This window comes from Felis catus, chromosome B3 (genome assembly GCF_018350175.1).
Source record: "Felis catus isolate Fca126 chromosome B3, F.catus_Fca126_mat1.0, whole genome shotgun sequence".
Classification (NCBI taxonomy): domain Eukaryota; kingdom Metazoa; phylum Chordata; class Mammalia; order Carnivora; family Felidae; genus Felis; species Felis catus.
In genome coordinates, this window is record NC_058373.1 from 40,380,957 (window position 1) to 40,395,234 (window position 14,278).

The 14,278-nt window shown below is 43.1% G+C and overlaps 1 protein-coding gene across 3 annotated transcripts in view; it reads right to left on the reverse strand.

The window, feature by feature from the left end:
• ZNF609 (zinc finger protein 609) overlaps window positions 1–14,278 on the reverse strand; it is a 213,703-nt gene that overhangs the window by 5,781 nt on the left and 193,644 nt on the right. For all 3 annotated transcript variants that reach the window (XM_023255209.2, XM_045059172.1, XM_045059171.1), the window contains 4 exons: window positions 6,220–6,307; window positions 3,200–5,540; window positions 1,842–2,208; window positions 47–222 (listed from right to left, as the gene is read on the reverse strand). In XM_023255209.2, coding sequence (XP_023110977.2) covers window positions 47–222; window positions 1,842–2,208; window positions 3,200–5,540; window positions 6,220–6,307 — 2,972 coding nt within the window. The remainder of the gene's footprint in view (window positions 1–46; window positions 223–1,841; window positions 2,209–3,199; window positions 5,541–6,219; window positions 6,308–14,278) is intronic.

Below are 14,278 nucleotides of genomic sequence, written 5' to 3' on the forward strand. Positions count from 1 at the left end.
CTGGATCTGGCCTTCCTGGGTTCTGGGAGCAGCCAGTGCCACTTACCGTGGGAGACTTGCTCTTGTAGTGACTGGCGTGCTGCTGCAAGATGTCCAGGGCTTTGGACTCTGAGCTGGATTTACAACTGACACTGGGGCTGGCTCGTGCCTTGTCAGCATCTTCACCCCCTGAGACTTTGCTGCCATATGGGGAGAAAGAGTAGCTGGAAGGTAGGTAGGAACCTGGGGAAGGAGAAATAAAGCAGTCAATGAGAGAAGTAAAAGAAAGAAGCTCTGCTTTGGTGAGCCCGGTTAGGGCAGGCATCAGCTTTCCTAGGCAGAGGCTGAGATATTTCCCCCTATGGTGTCTTCAGGCTGAAACCTTTAGTTTGTCCTTTCTTTACTGAGCTCTAGAGGCAAAACTAGCTAAGGGATATTAGGAACAGGGTCCTCAACTTTTGGGGAGTCAGCTTCGCTAGAGCCCTAGTGATTCATCTTGGACGGGCATTACGGTGAAGTGGAAAGATCATAGGATTTGAAGTCAGACAACCTTGGTTTTGAATGCACCTCTCTTGAGACTTACCAGCTGGGTAGCCTTAAGCAAATTAACAACCCTTCTGAGCTTCAGTTTCTTTCCCATCAAAATGAAGACACCAATACTTATTCCATAGGGAAGATGAAATAAGATAATGCACATAAACCACCTAGCACAGTGGCTGGCCCAGAGCAGGCGCTCAGCAAGTGGAAATATTATTTTTATATGGACAGATGGGGTAATAGGGAGAAAGGAACACCACAGGTGACACAATTTCCTAGCTCTGTTTGAAAAGCTTACTGGTGCCTTATAACGTTCTGCCAGGGTATCAAGACTGTTTAGGCTGCTCTCCAATAGGGAGGTGGGAGCTCTGAGGAGTGAAAGAAGTGCTCTCTTACCCCAGAAGCATCCCACATGGCTCTTCGGGCAACAGGAACGAGTGAGTGGAGTTGAGGACCATTTTCTTAACAAGTTAAATATGTACACCCCTACAATGTGCCCTTCCCCAAGAAGTCATGGGCAGCAGTATAAAGAGCTTATTTTTCCCAAGCTGAATGTTTTCTATTGGACTTCCCCTCCATTCTGATTTCAAACAGCTCTTCCTCTCTCCCACTGCCTTCCAGACCTTGCAGCTGAACCTGTCTTATAAATGAATACATGCATTGCCCTGGTTTGAATTTTATTTGTTCCATGTGTCTCTCCTGCTACGATTAAGTTGAAGCTCCTTAAGAAGAACTAGCCCTGTTTCTTTTGTATTTCTACATTGCAAAATGTAGAGTATGTGTTTAAAACAGTTCCAGCTGAGAGAAGATGGTAGTGGTTTAGTGGGAGTTTTGCCTTCAGTTATCCAGGAAAATGGACTACAGAGGCAAGACTCTAGCTGGAGCAAGGGAGGGAGAGGTGGTCTCACAGATTGTAGTTTGGGTCATTCAAGGAGCTTGGGGCTAGACTGACCACTCACAGAATGTTACATTCAAAACAGGGCAGTCATCTATCTGAGTTTCAATAAGCGTTAGGGCCTGGGGTGCCTGGGTGGCTGAGTTGGTTAAGCATCCAACTTTGGCTCAAGCCATGATCTCACAGTTCGTGAGTTCGACCCCCATGTCAGGTTTTCTGCTGTCAGTGCAAAGCCCACTTCCCATCCTCTGTCCTCTTCTCTCTTTCTGTCCCTCTGCCGCTCTCACTCACTCTCTCAAAAGTAAATGAACATAAAAAAAAAAAAAAAAAAAAAAGCCTTAGAGCCATGCAAGAAAACTCTGGATCTGAAATCTGTGCTTCATTTCCCCTCCCCGTTAATAGAGCACAAGTGGGAAGAAGGGTGCTGTACCTGGGTAGTTCTGCATCATCACAGCAGGCATGCCCCTGTAGCTGGGGTGGTTGGGGTCATAGGACTGGCTATAGGAGTAGCCGTGCATGTAAGGGATGTAGGACTGGTGCTGGGTGAGGGGGGAGGACACAGGCACATGGACACTTGGCCGGGGCTCCTTGCTCCCGAGGCGGGATTCCTCAGACGTGGGCAGCTTGCAGTCACTACTTGTGCTTTCCTTCCCATCCTCCTTGGGGGCAGAGTCCTTACTCCGATTCCTTTCTTCCTTCAATTTGCGGTCCCGCTCCTCTTTCCACCGCTCATCCTCTGACTTGATGTCCGAGTACTTGGCAGGATAGACATACGTCCACATCCGGGGCTCTGCTTCCTACAACAGTCACAGAATGAGCACTGAGTGTTGTATAGGTAAGAGAGAGACTTCAAGCTCGAGGTCGCAGCAGAAACACCGGAGCAGCTAATACTAGACACTGGGGCAGAATATTTACAATTAACTCTGGTCCCTCCTGCTTTTTTAAAAAAGCCTGCCCCCCTCCTTGCCCAAAAGGAAACAAGATGTGGAGAAGGAAAAGGAAAATCCATCAGTGGGTCTTCTCTAGGAGAGAATATGCATTCTGGGGAAAGGAGTCCTTGAATAGAAGAAGTTGCTCCTTTTCCAAGGAATTTCAGGTTGTTTCACTTCTTTAGAGGAAGCTCCGGAGCAGAGAGGTGTGACTGTTGCCCAGCTCAGAGGAGGGAGGTCTAACTGTGGCACTAAGAAGAAAGGGAAGACTTTCTAAATCTCATGAGCAGAGCATGATGTGAGACCAAGTTCTCAGTTCTAAGTTTACCTATAAAATCTTTTTTTTTTCTTTTTAAATTTTATTTATTTAAGTAATCTCTACAGCCAATGTGGCTTGAACTGGCAGCCCTGAAATCAAGAGTCGCATGCTCCACCAACCGAGCCAGCCAGGTACCCCTCTATAAGATCTTTTTGAAAGTAACTCAGTCTGAGTAGTAACTTACTCTAGAAAATGGAGAGATCACCATTCCACACAACCAAATAGTGGAAGAAACACCGACTAGGAACTGAGATACCTGGGTTCTAATCGCGGCTCTGCTAGTGAAGTCACAAGTTACCCTACACAAATCAAGCTAACTTACCTTGGTCTCTCTTGTCAAATGGGAAAAACACCTTTTACTGACGTAACCTTGCTTTTTAAAAACATGAAAATGATTTACAAAGGTAAAGAATCTTTAAAATTATAGATTTCTCCCGCCAATCTGTATTCTGCTGACACCCTACATAAGGAGAGCCTGGACTTGTGAGAAAGAGACAAAGACTATCAAACAGTGTTTGGGTTTCCTCCCAGAATAGTTACCTGTCGGTACCAGAGTATTGGATCCACCTCTGCCTGTCGGCCACACTCAGTGCCTGTCTTAGCCTCAGAGGCCTCCTTGCCTAGGTGGCTGGCCTCACTCAGCTTCACTTTAAGTCCTTCCGGGGCCTGGTTGGGCAGTTTGGAGGAGTCGTCTAACTTGGGAATAATGACTGATTTGGCAGGGTCAGCCCCTGGCTCCTTGGCCTTCCCGGGTCCTGACTTGACCAGGTCTGTCAGGCTGGGGGCCTTGGTGAGAGTTGGGGGAATCGACGGCTTTTGCTTCCATTCTTCCTTGAGTGCCGCCTCCCGCTCCTTTAGGCCCAACTCCACCTTCTTGTCCAGTCCCCGCTGCTGCTGCTCCAAGCTCTGCCGTTTCTGCTGTTCCTCATATTGTTGCCGGTAGGCTGTGTTAGTGCTCAGGAGGTGGGTGTGGTAACTCTGGTCGCTGTAGCCATACGGGGGCACGTAGGCATACTGGTTGTAGTACAGAGACTGCATGTACATGTTGGGACGCTGCTGGATGACGGAAGGCTGCTGACTGGAACTGCTCAGCTCTGGTTTCTTGTCGTCACAGACATCGTTCTTCACTTTCCCCTCTATGCTCTCAGGCTCCTCATCCTTTTTTGTCTTCAGAGCTTGGCTCTCCACTCCTGCCTGGCTGCTGGGGTTCAGAGCCCCTGGGCTAGACTGTGCGTAACTCGGAGAGTAGTAACTCTCAAAGCCTTGATAATATGGCGAGTCTTTGCTCTGTGGTTGAGGGGGAAAAAGAGTTTTCTTAGCCCCTTCCTTAACCAACTGTTCAGGGTCCTTTGATTTGACGCTGTCCACTTTGCCCTCCCCATCCTCCCCAGCATCAGATATGTCGGAGTATGCAGGGCTGTTGGTTTTGACCGAGTTGGCTTCGGCTCCGTTCTGGGTCACTACATGTAAGGGAGTCAGGGGCTGGGTAGGAGTAGTGCTGTCTATGCGGCTACTGCCTCCAATTGAAGGGCTGGGGGCATTGTCCGTGAAGCTGTAGATCTTGTCAGCTTCTGCCTTGATGCTAGCCAGTCGGCTCTGGTGGGGGTCTGATGAGCCATTCAGGAGCCCCTCCATTTTCATCCCATCTCCCGAGGAGTCCCTGAACGGGCTTTTGCCTTCTTCTGCTCGACACACCTTCCCAGGGGTCAGAGGACTTTCGAGTTCCTTTGAGGACTCCTTCTTTTTTTTGTCTTTCTTTTTCTTGTCCTTGGCTGGGGTCAAGGCAGGATTGACTGTGAAAGGTTCTCCCATCACAGTGGGCTTGGGCTGAATAGGCTTGAGTTGGGGGCTGTTGGGCATGGCTTGGACCACTGTGGTGGTCAAGCCTGAGGAGGAGCCTGGGCTTGCTGCTGTGAAGGTGGCTGTCTGGAAGGTGTAGATTTGCTGTGGAGGGATGGCAGGGGCAATAGGCCGCGCTGACTTTAAGCTTTTGGAAGGAATCTTTTCAGGCTTCAAACTAGAGGGTTTTTTACATTTTTCTTTTTCCATACACTTCCTTTCTAAAGAATCAAAGGCATCATTGCTTGTTTCATCCATTACTGAGGGTCCATCATCAGAGCCATCATTAGATAAGGCCCCAAGGTCTGTGTCCCCTTCCCCACTAAGCTTTTTCTTACAGAGGCCTTTTGTGCTGAATTTGCTTGAAGGAGAAGGGCTGTGGGGCTCTACGAGCCGAACTTTGGGGGTAGCTGAACGGGCAGGGGACAAGGAACCTTTTTGTGAGACGGATGCACCATTGCAGCTCCCAAGGTCTGCATGGAGGGTGGGCTCCTCTCCATATTCACTGTCTCCATCTGCTTCCGGCTTGCTGTCATCGTCTGTGTGGGCATGAGCTTGGTGGTACTTAAGTCCATTGATGTGCTTATACTTTTTGTTGCAGTTTGGGTGGGGACAGTCAATCAGGACTGGGGAGGGACAATTTCTGTCTAGAACAGTGGGTTCAACCTTGGTCCCAGGGAGGGGACCAGTGGCTGAGCCCATGGAATTCGTACGGACACGCTTGCTCCCTTTGGAGTCCTCTGAGCTGGAATTCAGCTCCATGTCTGAAAGCGGTTTGTTTTTCCGCTTATTAGCTGAGGAAGGGCTGGCCTTGACATCCTCAGAGGTGCTACTGGCAGGTGGGCGATGCTCTGAAGAATTTTGGCTGCCCCGACGGCCTTTGCTATTGGCTCCTGCTCGGGTTTTGCTGCTGCTGCTGGTCCCTTTGCTGTCAGAGGCAGTGGCTGTCTCATTGACAGGTGTGTTACTGTTGGGACGCATGCGTTTGCCTCTACCCCGGCCGTTGCGCATTTCCAAGTCACTGGTGGGGGAGTCACAGAACCTTGGCAAAGGGCAAACACAACAAGATATTGTTAAGAAGAGAAAACACCTTCAAACCAGTTTAGGTGCCTCCAGAACTGTCCAGATGATAACTATTATTTTCAATGAATATGACTTGTTAAAGGAACTTTTGAAACCATGGGAACTGCATTAAGTGGTGAGCTCCTAGGGTGCTATCTGCATGCTAGCTGTACATCATTTCCCAACATTTGAGTTCCCCAAACCCTGGCAAACTGGGAACAAGCTGTAAAGTGCCATTCACTGCGATGTCAACCTGAAAGGTCCTTGTGAAACCCACATAGTCCAGTGTTCTTAAAACTGCAAATGTTCTTGAGGTTAAACTCCTGTGAAAAAGCTACTATCAAAAAGCATCATCAATAAATGTTCACCCGTAGGCGGACTCGATGGCCTTAGTCTCAAGGTGACTACTGGTAGAAGCCAGAATTCAATAATTTCACCCAAAGGCTTAAACAGGATCTCCTCCCCATTCCTACCCAACCCACCAACACCTAATTGATTTATTCTTGAATGCAGTGCCTTCCTCATCTCTACACCATCATAGTCTTGAAAAGCTAGGTGTCTTAAAAGCTATCCAACTCTAACAGGAAGAAGGGATAAGAAGGGATCACCGATTAGACTGGTTCAGACTAATATTCATCAAAAAGCTGTAAAGTGCTTACCTGGGGGGTGCCCAATCGTGCCGCGTGCAGTCAAGAAGTGTGCCTACATAGGTCTTGTTCCTCCATGTTACATTTACCACCAACATCCCTGGAAGACAAGAAGATTCAGATACAGACAAGGGAAACCGGGCTGGCCACTGAGAGGAATACTTTTCATTTGAGGAGCATCCTGGTTCCTGGAGGAGGATTTAGGGTTGCTCTGGGTCCCCATGAGACAAGCAGGACTGGGCCAAAATACCATCATGGAAACTGCCTACTTAGCTCAATGGCTTTATAAGATTTAGTGCCATACTTACATCAGATTTCTCTTTTAAAGTATCATGGTTACAAAAAGCACTCTTTACTGTATTTTCAAACTTTGCATATTGATGGGATCATGTTGGGGTGTAACTTAAGTTACTTAAGTAAAGTTAACTTAAGTTTCTCACATAACATTACAAACTTGAGATTTATCTATGTTGACATGAAAAGCTTAATTAACTTATTTTAACTGTGCTCATGAAGGACACTGTATGATTTGACCATAATTTACACATTCTCCTACTGATGGGTATTTAGGGTATTTTGAGCATTTCACTCAGGAATGACTTCACAATGAACACTCCTGTCATGTTCATATTATTAAAAAATGCTTTTGGGTGGATAATATAGTCATATTCCAAAATTCAAACAGTAGCAGACAAACCCCAATATAAATGAAGTGTTTCCTCCTATCCCTGTTTTGCAGCCTTCTGGTGCCTCCATTCAGAAATATCCATGGATATCCATGTGTTCCTCCAGAGATATTTTATACATTTATAAGCAAATATGCTTATATGTTCTTCCTCAAATGGTAGCAATATACAATGTTCTGTACACTTTTTTCATATATATGAAATCTAAATACTTTTTGAATCATTCTCTATCAGTACACATAGGACTACTTCACTCTTTTCAATGGCTGCATTTGAATGATTGCAAATCATGCCACAGTTTATTTAATCAGTCCCCTGTTGACAGACATTTAGGCTGTTTCACTATTTTGTTATTACAAATAATGCAAAAATAACCCTGTACAAATGCTTTACCTTACTTACACGAGTATGTCTCTAAGATGTAATTCCTGTAAGTAAAATTAGTCATGGAGCACTTAAATAAATTTTTAAAAATCCAAATATATTTATTTTGAGAGAGACAGAGTGTGAGCAGGGGAGGGGCAGAGACTCTCAAGCAGGCTCCCTGTCAGCACAGGGCCCGACGTGGGGCTTGAACTGATCAAACTGTGGGATCATGACCTGAGCCGAAATCAAGAGTTGGACACTCAACTGAGACACCCAGGTGCCCCTGTATTTGGATTTTTGATAAACACTGCCAAATTGCAAAGAAGATTCACCTATTTATACACTCATCAGCAGTGCACGGTAACACCAGCTGTCTTTTTCCTTTGGCAACACAGTGTTCTCAAACTTGTTGATCTTTGCCAACCTGACAGGAGAAAAACAGTGTTTTATGTAGTTTTAATGAAATGTTTCCTATGATGAGTCTGTGTATCATTTCATTTTAAGACATCATTATGAAATGTATTTCCTTTTTAGTGAATTGTCTCTTTATATAAAGCTTTCCTCATTTTTCTACTGAATTATATAGTCTTTTTCTTATTTGTAACTCTTAATACACCAGAGTGAGCCTTTTGTCTGTTGTACAAATCAGGTATTCCCCCCTGGTTTGTCATTTGCTAATGGTGGTTAAGGCTATGCAGAAATTATTTACCTTTTTTTAAAGTAATCTCTATACCCAATGTGGGGCTCAAACTCATGACCCTGAGATCAAGAGTCACATGCTCTTCCAACTGAGCCAGGCAGATGCCTTGAAATGATTTACTTTTGTTTTTACATTTATCAATCTTTTATGGCTTCAGAGTTTTCTTGTCATATTTCAAAAGGCTTTCCTCGGGGCGCCTGGGTGGCTCAGTCGGTTGAGCATTCGACTTCAGCTCAGGTCATGATCTCGCGGTCCGTGAGTTCGAGCCCCACATTGGGCTCTGGGCTGATGGCTCAGAGCCTGGAGCCTGCTTCCGATTCTGTGTCTCCCTCTCTCTCTGCCCCTCCCCCGTTCATGCTCTGTCTCTCTCTGTCTCAAAAATAAATAAACGTTAAAAAAAAAAACCAAATGGTTCAACATTCGCAAATCAATCAACGTGATACATCACATTAACAAAAAAAAAGAGAAGAACCATATGATCCTGTCAATCGATGCAGAAAAGGCCTTTGACAAAATCCAGCACCCTTTCTTAATAAAAACCCTTGAGAAAGTTGGGATAGAAGGAACATACTTAAAGATCATAAAAGCCATTTATGAAAAGCCCACAGCTAACATCATCCTCAACGGGGAAAAACTGAGAGCTTTTTCCCTGAGATCAGGAACACGACAAGGATGCCCACTCTCACCGCTGCTGTTTAACATAGTGCTGGAAGTTCTAGCATCAGCAATCAGACAACAAAAGGAGATCAAAGGCATCAAAATTGGCAAAGATGAAGTCAAGCTTTCGCTTTTTGCAGATGACATGATATTATACATGGAATATCCGATAGACTCCACCAAAAGTCTACTAGAACTGATACAGGAATTCAGCAAAGTTGCAGGATACAAAATCAATGTACAGAAATCAGTTGCATTCTTATACACTAACCATGAAGCAACAGAAAGACAAATAAAGAAACTGATCCCATTCACAATTGCACCAAGAAGCATAAAATACCTAGGAATAAATCTAACCAAAGATGTAAAGGATCTGTATGCTGAAAACTATAGAAAGCTTATGAAGGAAATTGAAGAAGATTTAAAGAAATGGAAAGACATTCCCTGCTCATGGATTGGAAAAATAAATATTGTCAAAATGTCAATACTACCCAAAGCTATCTATACATTCAATGCAATCCCAATCAAAATTGCACCAGCATTCTTCTCGAAACTAGAACAAGCAATCCTAAAATTCATATGGAACCACAAAAGGCCCCAAATAGCCAAAGGAATTTTGAAGAAGAAGACCAAAGCAGGAGGCATCACAATCCCAGACTTTAGCCTCTACTACAAAGCTGTCATCATCAAGACAGCATGGTATTGGCACAAAAACAGACACATAGACCAATGGAATAGAATAGAAACCCCAGAACTAGACCCACAAACGTATGGCCAACTCATCTTTGACAAAGCAGGAAAGAACATCCAATGGAAAAAAGACAGCCTCTTTAACAAATGGTGCTGGGAGAACTGGACAGCAACATGCAGAAGGTTGAAACTAGACCACTTTCTCACACCATTCACAAAAATAAACTCAAAATGGATAAAGGACCTAAATGTGAGACAAGAAACCATCAAAACCTTAGAGGAGAAAGCAGGAAAAGACCTCTCTGACCTCAGCCGTAGCAATCTCTTACTCGACACATCCCCAAAGGCAAGGGAATTAAAAGCAAAAGTGAATTACTGGGACCTTATGGAGATAAAAAGCTTCTGCACAGCAAAGGAAACAACCAACAAAACTAAAAGGCAACCAACGGAATGGGAAAAGATATTCACAAATGACATATCGGACAAAGGGCTAGTATCCAAAATCTATAAAGAGCTCACCAAACTCCACACCCGAAAAACAAATAACCCAGTGAAGAAATGGGCAGAAAACATGAATAGACACTTCTCTAAAGAAGACATCTGGATGGCCAACAGGCACATGAAAAGATGTTCAGCGTCGCTCCTCATCAGGGAAATACAAATCAAAACCACACTCAGGTATCACCTCACGCCAGTCAGAGTGGCCAAAATGAACAAATCAGGAGACTATAGATGCTGGAGAGGATGTGGAGAAACGGGAACCCTCTTGCACTGTTGGTGGGAATGCAAATTGGTGCAGCCACTCTGGAAAGCAGTGTGGAGGTTCCTCAGAAAATTAAAAATAGACCTACCCTATGACCCAGCAATAGCACTGCTAGGAATTTATCCAAGGGATACAGGAGTACTGATGCATAGGGCCACTTGTACCCCAATGTTCATAGCAGCACTCTCAACAATAGCCAAATTATGGAAAGAGCCGAAATGTCCATCAACTGATGAATGGATAAAGAAATTGTGGTTTATATACACAATGGAATATTACGTGGCAATGAGAAAAAATGAAATATGGCCTTTTGTAGCAACGTGGATGGAACTGGAGAGTGTGATGCTAAGTGAAATAAGCCATACAGAGAAAGACAGATACCATATGGTTTCACTCTTATGTGGACCCTGAGAAACTTAACAGGAACCCATGGGGGAGGGGAAGGAAAAAAAAAACAGGTTAGAGTGGGAGAGAGCCAAAGCATAAGAGACTGTTAAAAACTGAGAACAAACTGAGGGTTGATGGGGGGTGGGAGGGAGGAGAGGGTGGGTGATGGGTATTGAGGAGGGCACCTTTTGGGATGAGCACTGGGTGTTGTATGGAAACCAATTTGTCAATAAATTTCATATAAAAAAAATTTAAAAAAATGAGGAAAAAAAAAAACCAAAAAAAAAAACAAAACAAAACAAAAGGCTTTCCTCATTTCATCACTTCACTAACAGTTTTTCTTATGATTTCTTTTAGTACTTTTATAATTTTTATTTTTTTAACATTTATTTATTTTTGAGAGACAAAGAGAAACACAGCATGAGAGGGGGAGGGGCAGAGAGAGAGGGAGACACAGAATCTGAAACAGGCTCCAGGCTCTGAGCTGTCAGCACAGAGCCTGATGCAGTGCTCGAACCCACAAACTGTGATATCATGACCTGAGTCAAAGTCGGTCGCTTAACCAACTGAGCCACCCAGGAGCCCCATATAGTTTGATTTTTTATATTTAAATCTTTAAAAAAATATTTATTTTTGAGAGAGAGCGCGAGCGAGCATGCATGCAGGGGAGGTGCAGAGGGAGAGGGGGACAAAGGATCTGAAGCAGGCTCTGTGCTGACAGCAGAGAGCCCAACACACGGGTGGAACTCATGAACTGTGAGATCATCACCTGAGCTGAAGTCAGATGCTCAAGTGACTGAGCCACCCAGGCACCCTTTGATTTAAATCTTTAATCCATCTGGAATTCAACTTCGTATAAAACTTAACTTTTTTGTATTCTTAATTTATTTTTAAAAGTTTATTTAGAGAGAGGGAGATGGCCAGTGCGTGGGGAAGGGGCAGAGAGAGAGTATTCCAAGCAGGCTCCACACTGTCAGATGGAGCATGATGAGGGGCTTGATCTCACAAACCATAAGATCAGGACCTGAGCCGAAATCAAGGGTTAGATGCTTAACGACTGAGCCACCCAGGTGCCCCTCAAAAAATTTTTTTTAATGTTTTTATTTTTTGAGAGAGCGAGAGAGTGAGAGCAGGGAAAGGGCAGAGAGAGGAGGAGACACAGGATCTGAAGCAGGCTCCAGGCTCTGAGCTGTCATGACAGCACAGAGCCCAATTCCGGACTTGAACCCACGGACTGCAAGATCATGACCTGAGCAGAAGTTGGATGTTTACCGACTGAGCCACCCAGGTGCCTGGTATTTACATTTTTAGTAATAGAAAAAATGAAAAGGATACTATTATTTTATGTTATGTGATATCATATGAAATTCAAATATCATTACCCATGAATAAAGTTTTATTGGAACATAGCCACAGTTACTATTTATGCCTGATTTCACACTACAAGGCAAGATTGAGTATGCAACAGAGAGGCTGTACAGTCTGCAAAGCCCAAAATATTTACTACCTGGCCTTTTATGGAATGAGTTTGCCAACCCATTGGAGTCATTCAAGTCAAAACAGTTTCTAGTCTCCCTGGTGATTTCTATTTTTTTTTTTATTAAAATGTTTTTTATTTATTTCTTGAGACAGAGAAAGTGTGTGCGCAAGTAAGGGAGGGGCAGAGAGAGAGGGGGACAGAGGATCCTAAGCGGACTCCATGCTGACAGCAGAGAGCCTGCTGTGGGGCTTGAACTCACGAACTGAGAGATCATGACCTGAGCTGAAGTTGGACACTTAACCAATTGAGCCACCCAGGTGCCCCTAGTAATTTCTTTTTTGATCCTGGGTTATTTAGAAAAGTGTTGGCAAAGTTTCAACTATCTGGGATTTTCCAGATATCTTTTTGTTACTTATTTCTAATATAATTTGTGGCAGAGAACATACTCTATGATTTCAATCCTTCCAAATTTATTGAGAATTAATTTATAGTCTGAAATATGATCTATCTTGAAGAACATTCCATGGGCACCTGAAAAGAATATTTCAAAATGTATACTCTGCAGCTTTTGGTGTTCTATAAATGACTGATAATGTTATTCAAATCTATATTGCTACTAATTTTCTGCTTTCTTATCAATTATTTGTCCCTTGTTCTCGCTTACTGGAAATCCTATTTTTCTAGAAATCTGGACCTTCTAGATTAATCATCTTTTTTATGTTTTCACTATTTTCCATTCCTTTATCTGTCTTCCATTCCTTTGTTTATATTCTAAGGGATTTCCTTCATTTTCTAAGTTATATGCTGAAATTTCCATTTTTACTACTGTAGCTTTAAGTTTAAAAAAGGCATCCTATTGTTTCATGGATGCAGTATCTTATCTCTCTGAAGATATTTAATTACACAACACAGGTTTGAAGTGTGCAGGTCGGCTTCTATCTGGATTTTTAAAAATAAATACAGCACATTACTGTAAATGTTTCTCTTCCTTATTTGTAAAAATAAATTCTAGTACAATTAACATACTGTGTTATATTAGTTTCAAGTGTCCGATATAGTGATTCAACAAATCTATCCCTTACTCAGTACTCATCATGATAAGGGTACTCCTTATTTCTTAGCTCTCTTTCCTCCCAACCTCAGACAAAAACAAACAAAAAAACCAAGCTTTTGTTTTTTCAGGTCTCTTAAATCAGTACTTGTGCATCTGCTGTCTAGTTTCCAAAGTTCTACTGATTATAACCGCTTACAAGTAGTCTTGGTCTGTTTTTAAAGAAACCTGTGTGTTATATCTTAAAAACAAAACTCCTTTACTGACATTTGAATGAATTATAAAGGGAGAAAGTGGGAGGTAAATATGTACTTTCAATCTACCATGTTTAACCAAAATAATGCATTTACTTTTATTTATCTGGTATATTTCAAACGTACAACCTACCTCAACAATTAGGTTTCTAATTAGAATCTAGTTCAGGAAAATTATCACCTATTATCTATTCATTTATTGTCTTTCTGCCATTCTTTCAATCTTTTTTATTCCCTAGGACTCCTATCTGATATGTTAGAGCCTCTCAAGCCATTATCTCTCCATTTGAGTTGACTTGTGTTTGATTCTTCCAATTTATAATTTGTTCTAGAATTTATCTAAGGTATTGACTTAAAAGGAATTTCAATGGCTATAGTATATAATTATATTTCAAAGACTGTTTATCATTTCAAAAATTTTAAACTGGTTATTTTCTCATATCTACATGACATTATTTAATTTCTAGCTCTTTGGTTCATAGTTTTTTTTTTTTTTTAATGTTCTATTTATTTTTGACAGAAAGAGAGACAGAGCATGAGCAGGGGAGGGGCAGAGAGAGAGGGAGACACAGAATCCGAAGCAGGCTCCAGGCTCTGAGCTGTCAGCACAGAGCCGGACTGCGGGGCTTGAACCCATGAACCATGAGATCATGACCTGAGCCGAAGTTGGATGCTCAACCGACTGAGACACCCAGGCTCCCCAGTTTGGTTCATAGTTTAAAAAAAAATGTTCATTTATTTTTGAGAGAGAGAGAGAGAGAGAGAGAGAGAGAGAGATAGTGAGGGAGGGGGGCAGAGAGAGAGAGGTAGACAGAGGATCCCAAGAGGGCTCTGCGCTGACAGCTGAGAGCCTAGAGCCTGCTTTGGATTCTGTATTTCCCTCTCTTTGCCCCTCCCCTGATCATGCTCTCTCTTTCTTTCTCTTTTTTTAAAAAAAAAATTTTTTTTCAATGTTTATTTATTTTTGGGACAGAGAGAGACAGAGCATGAACGGGGAAGGGGCAGAGAGAGAGGGAGACACAGAATCGGAAACAGGC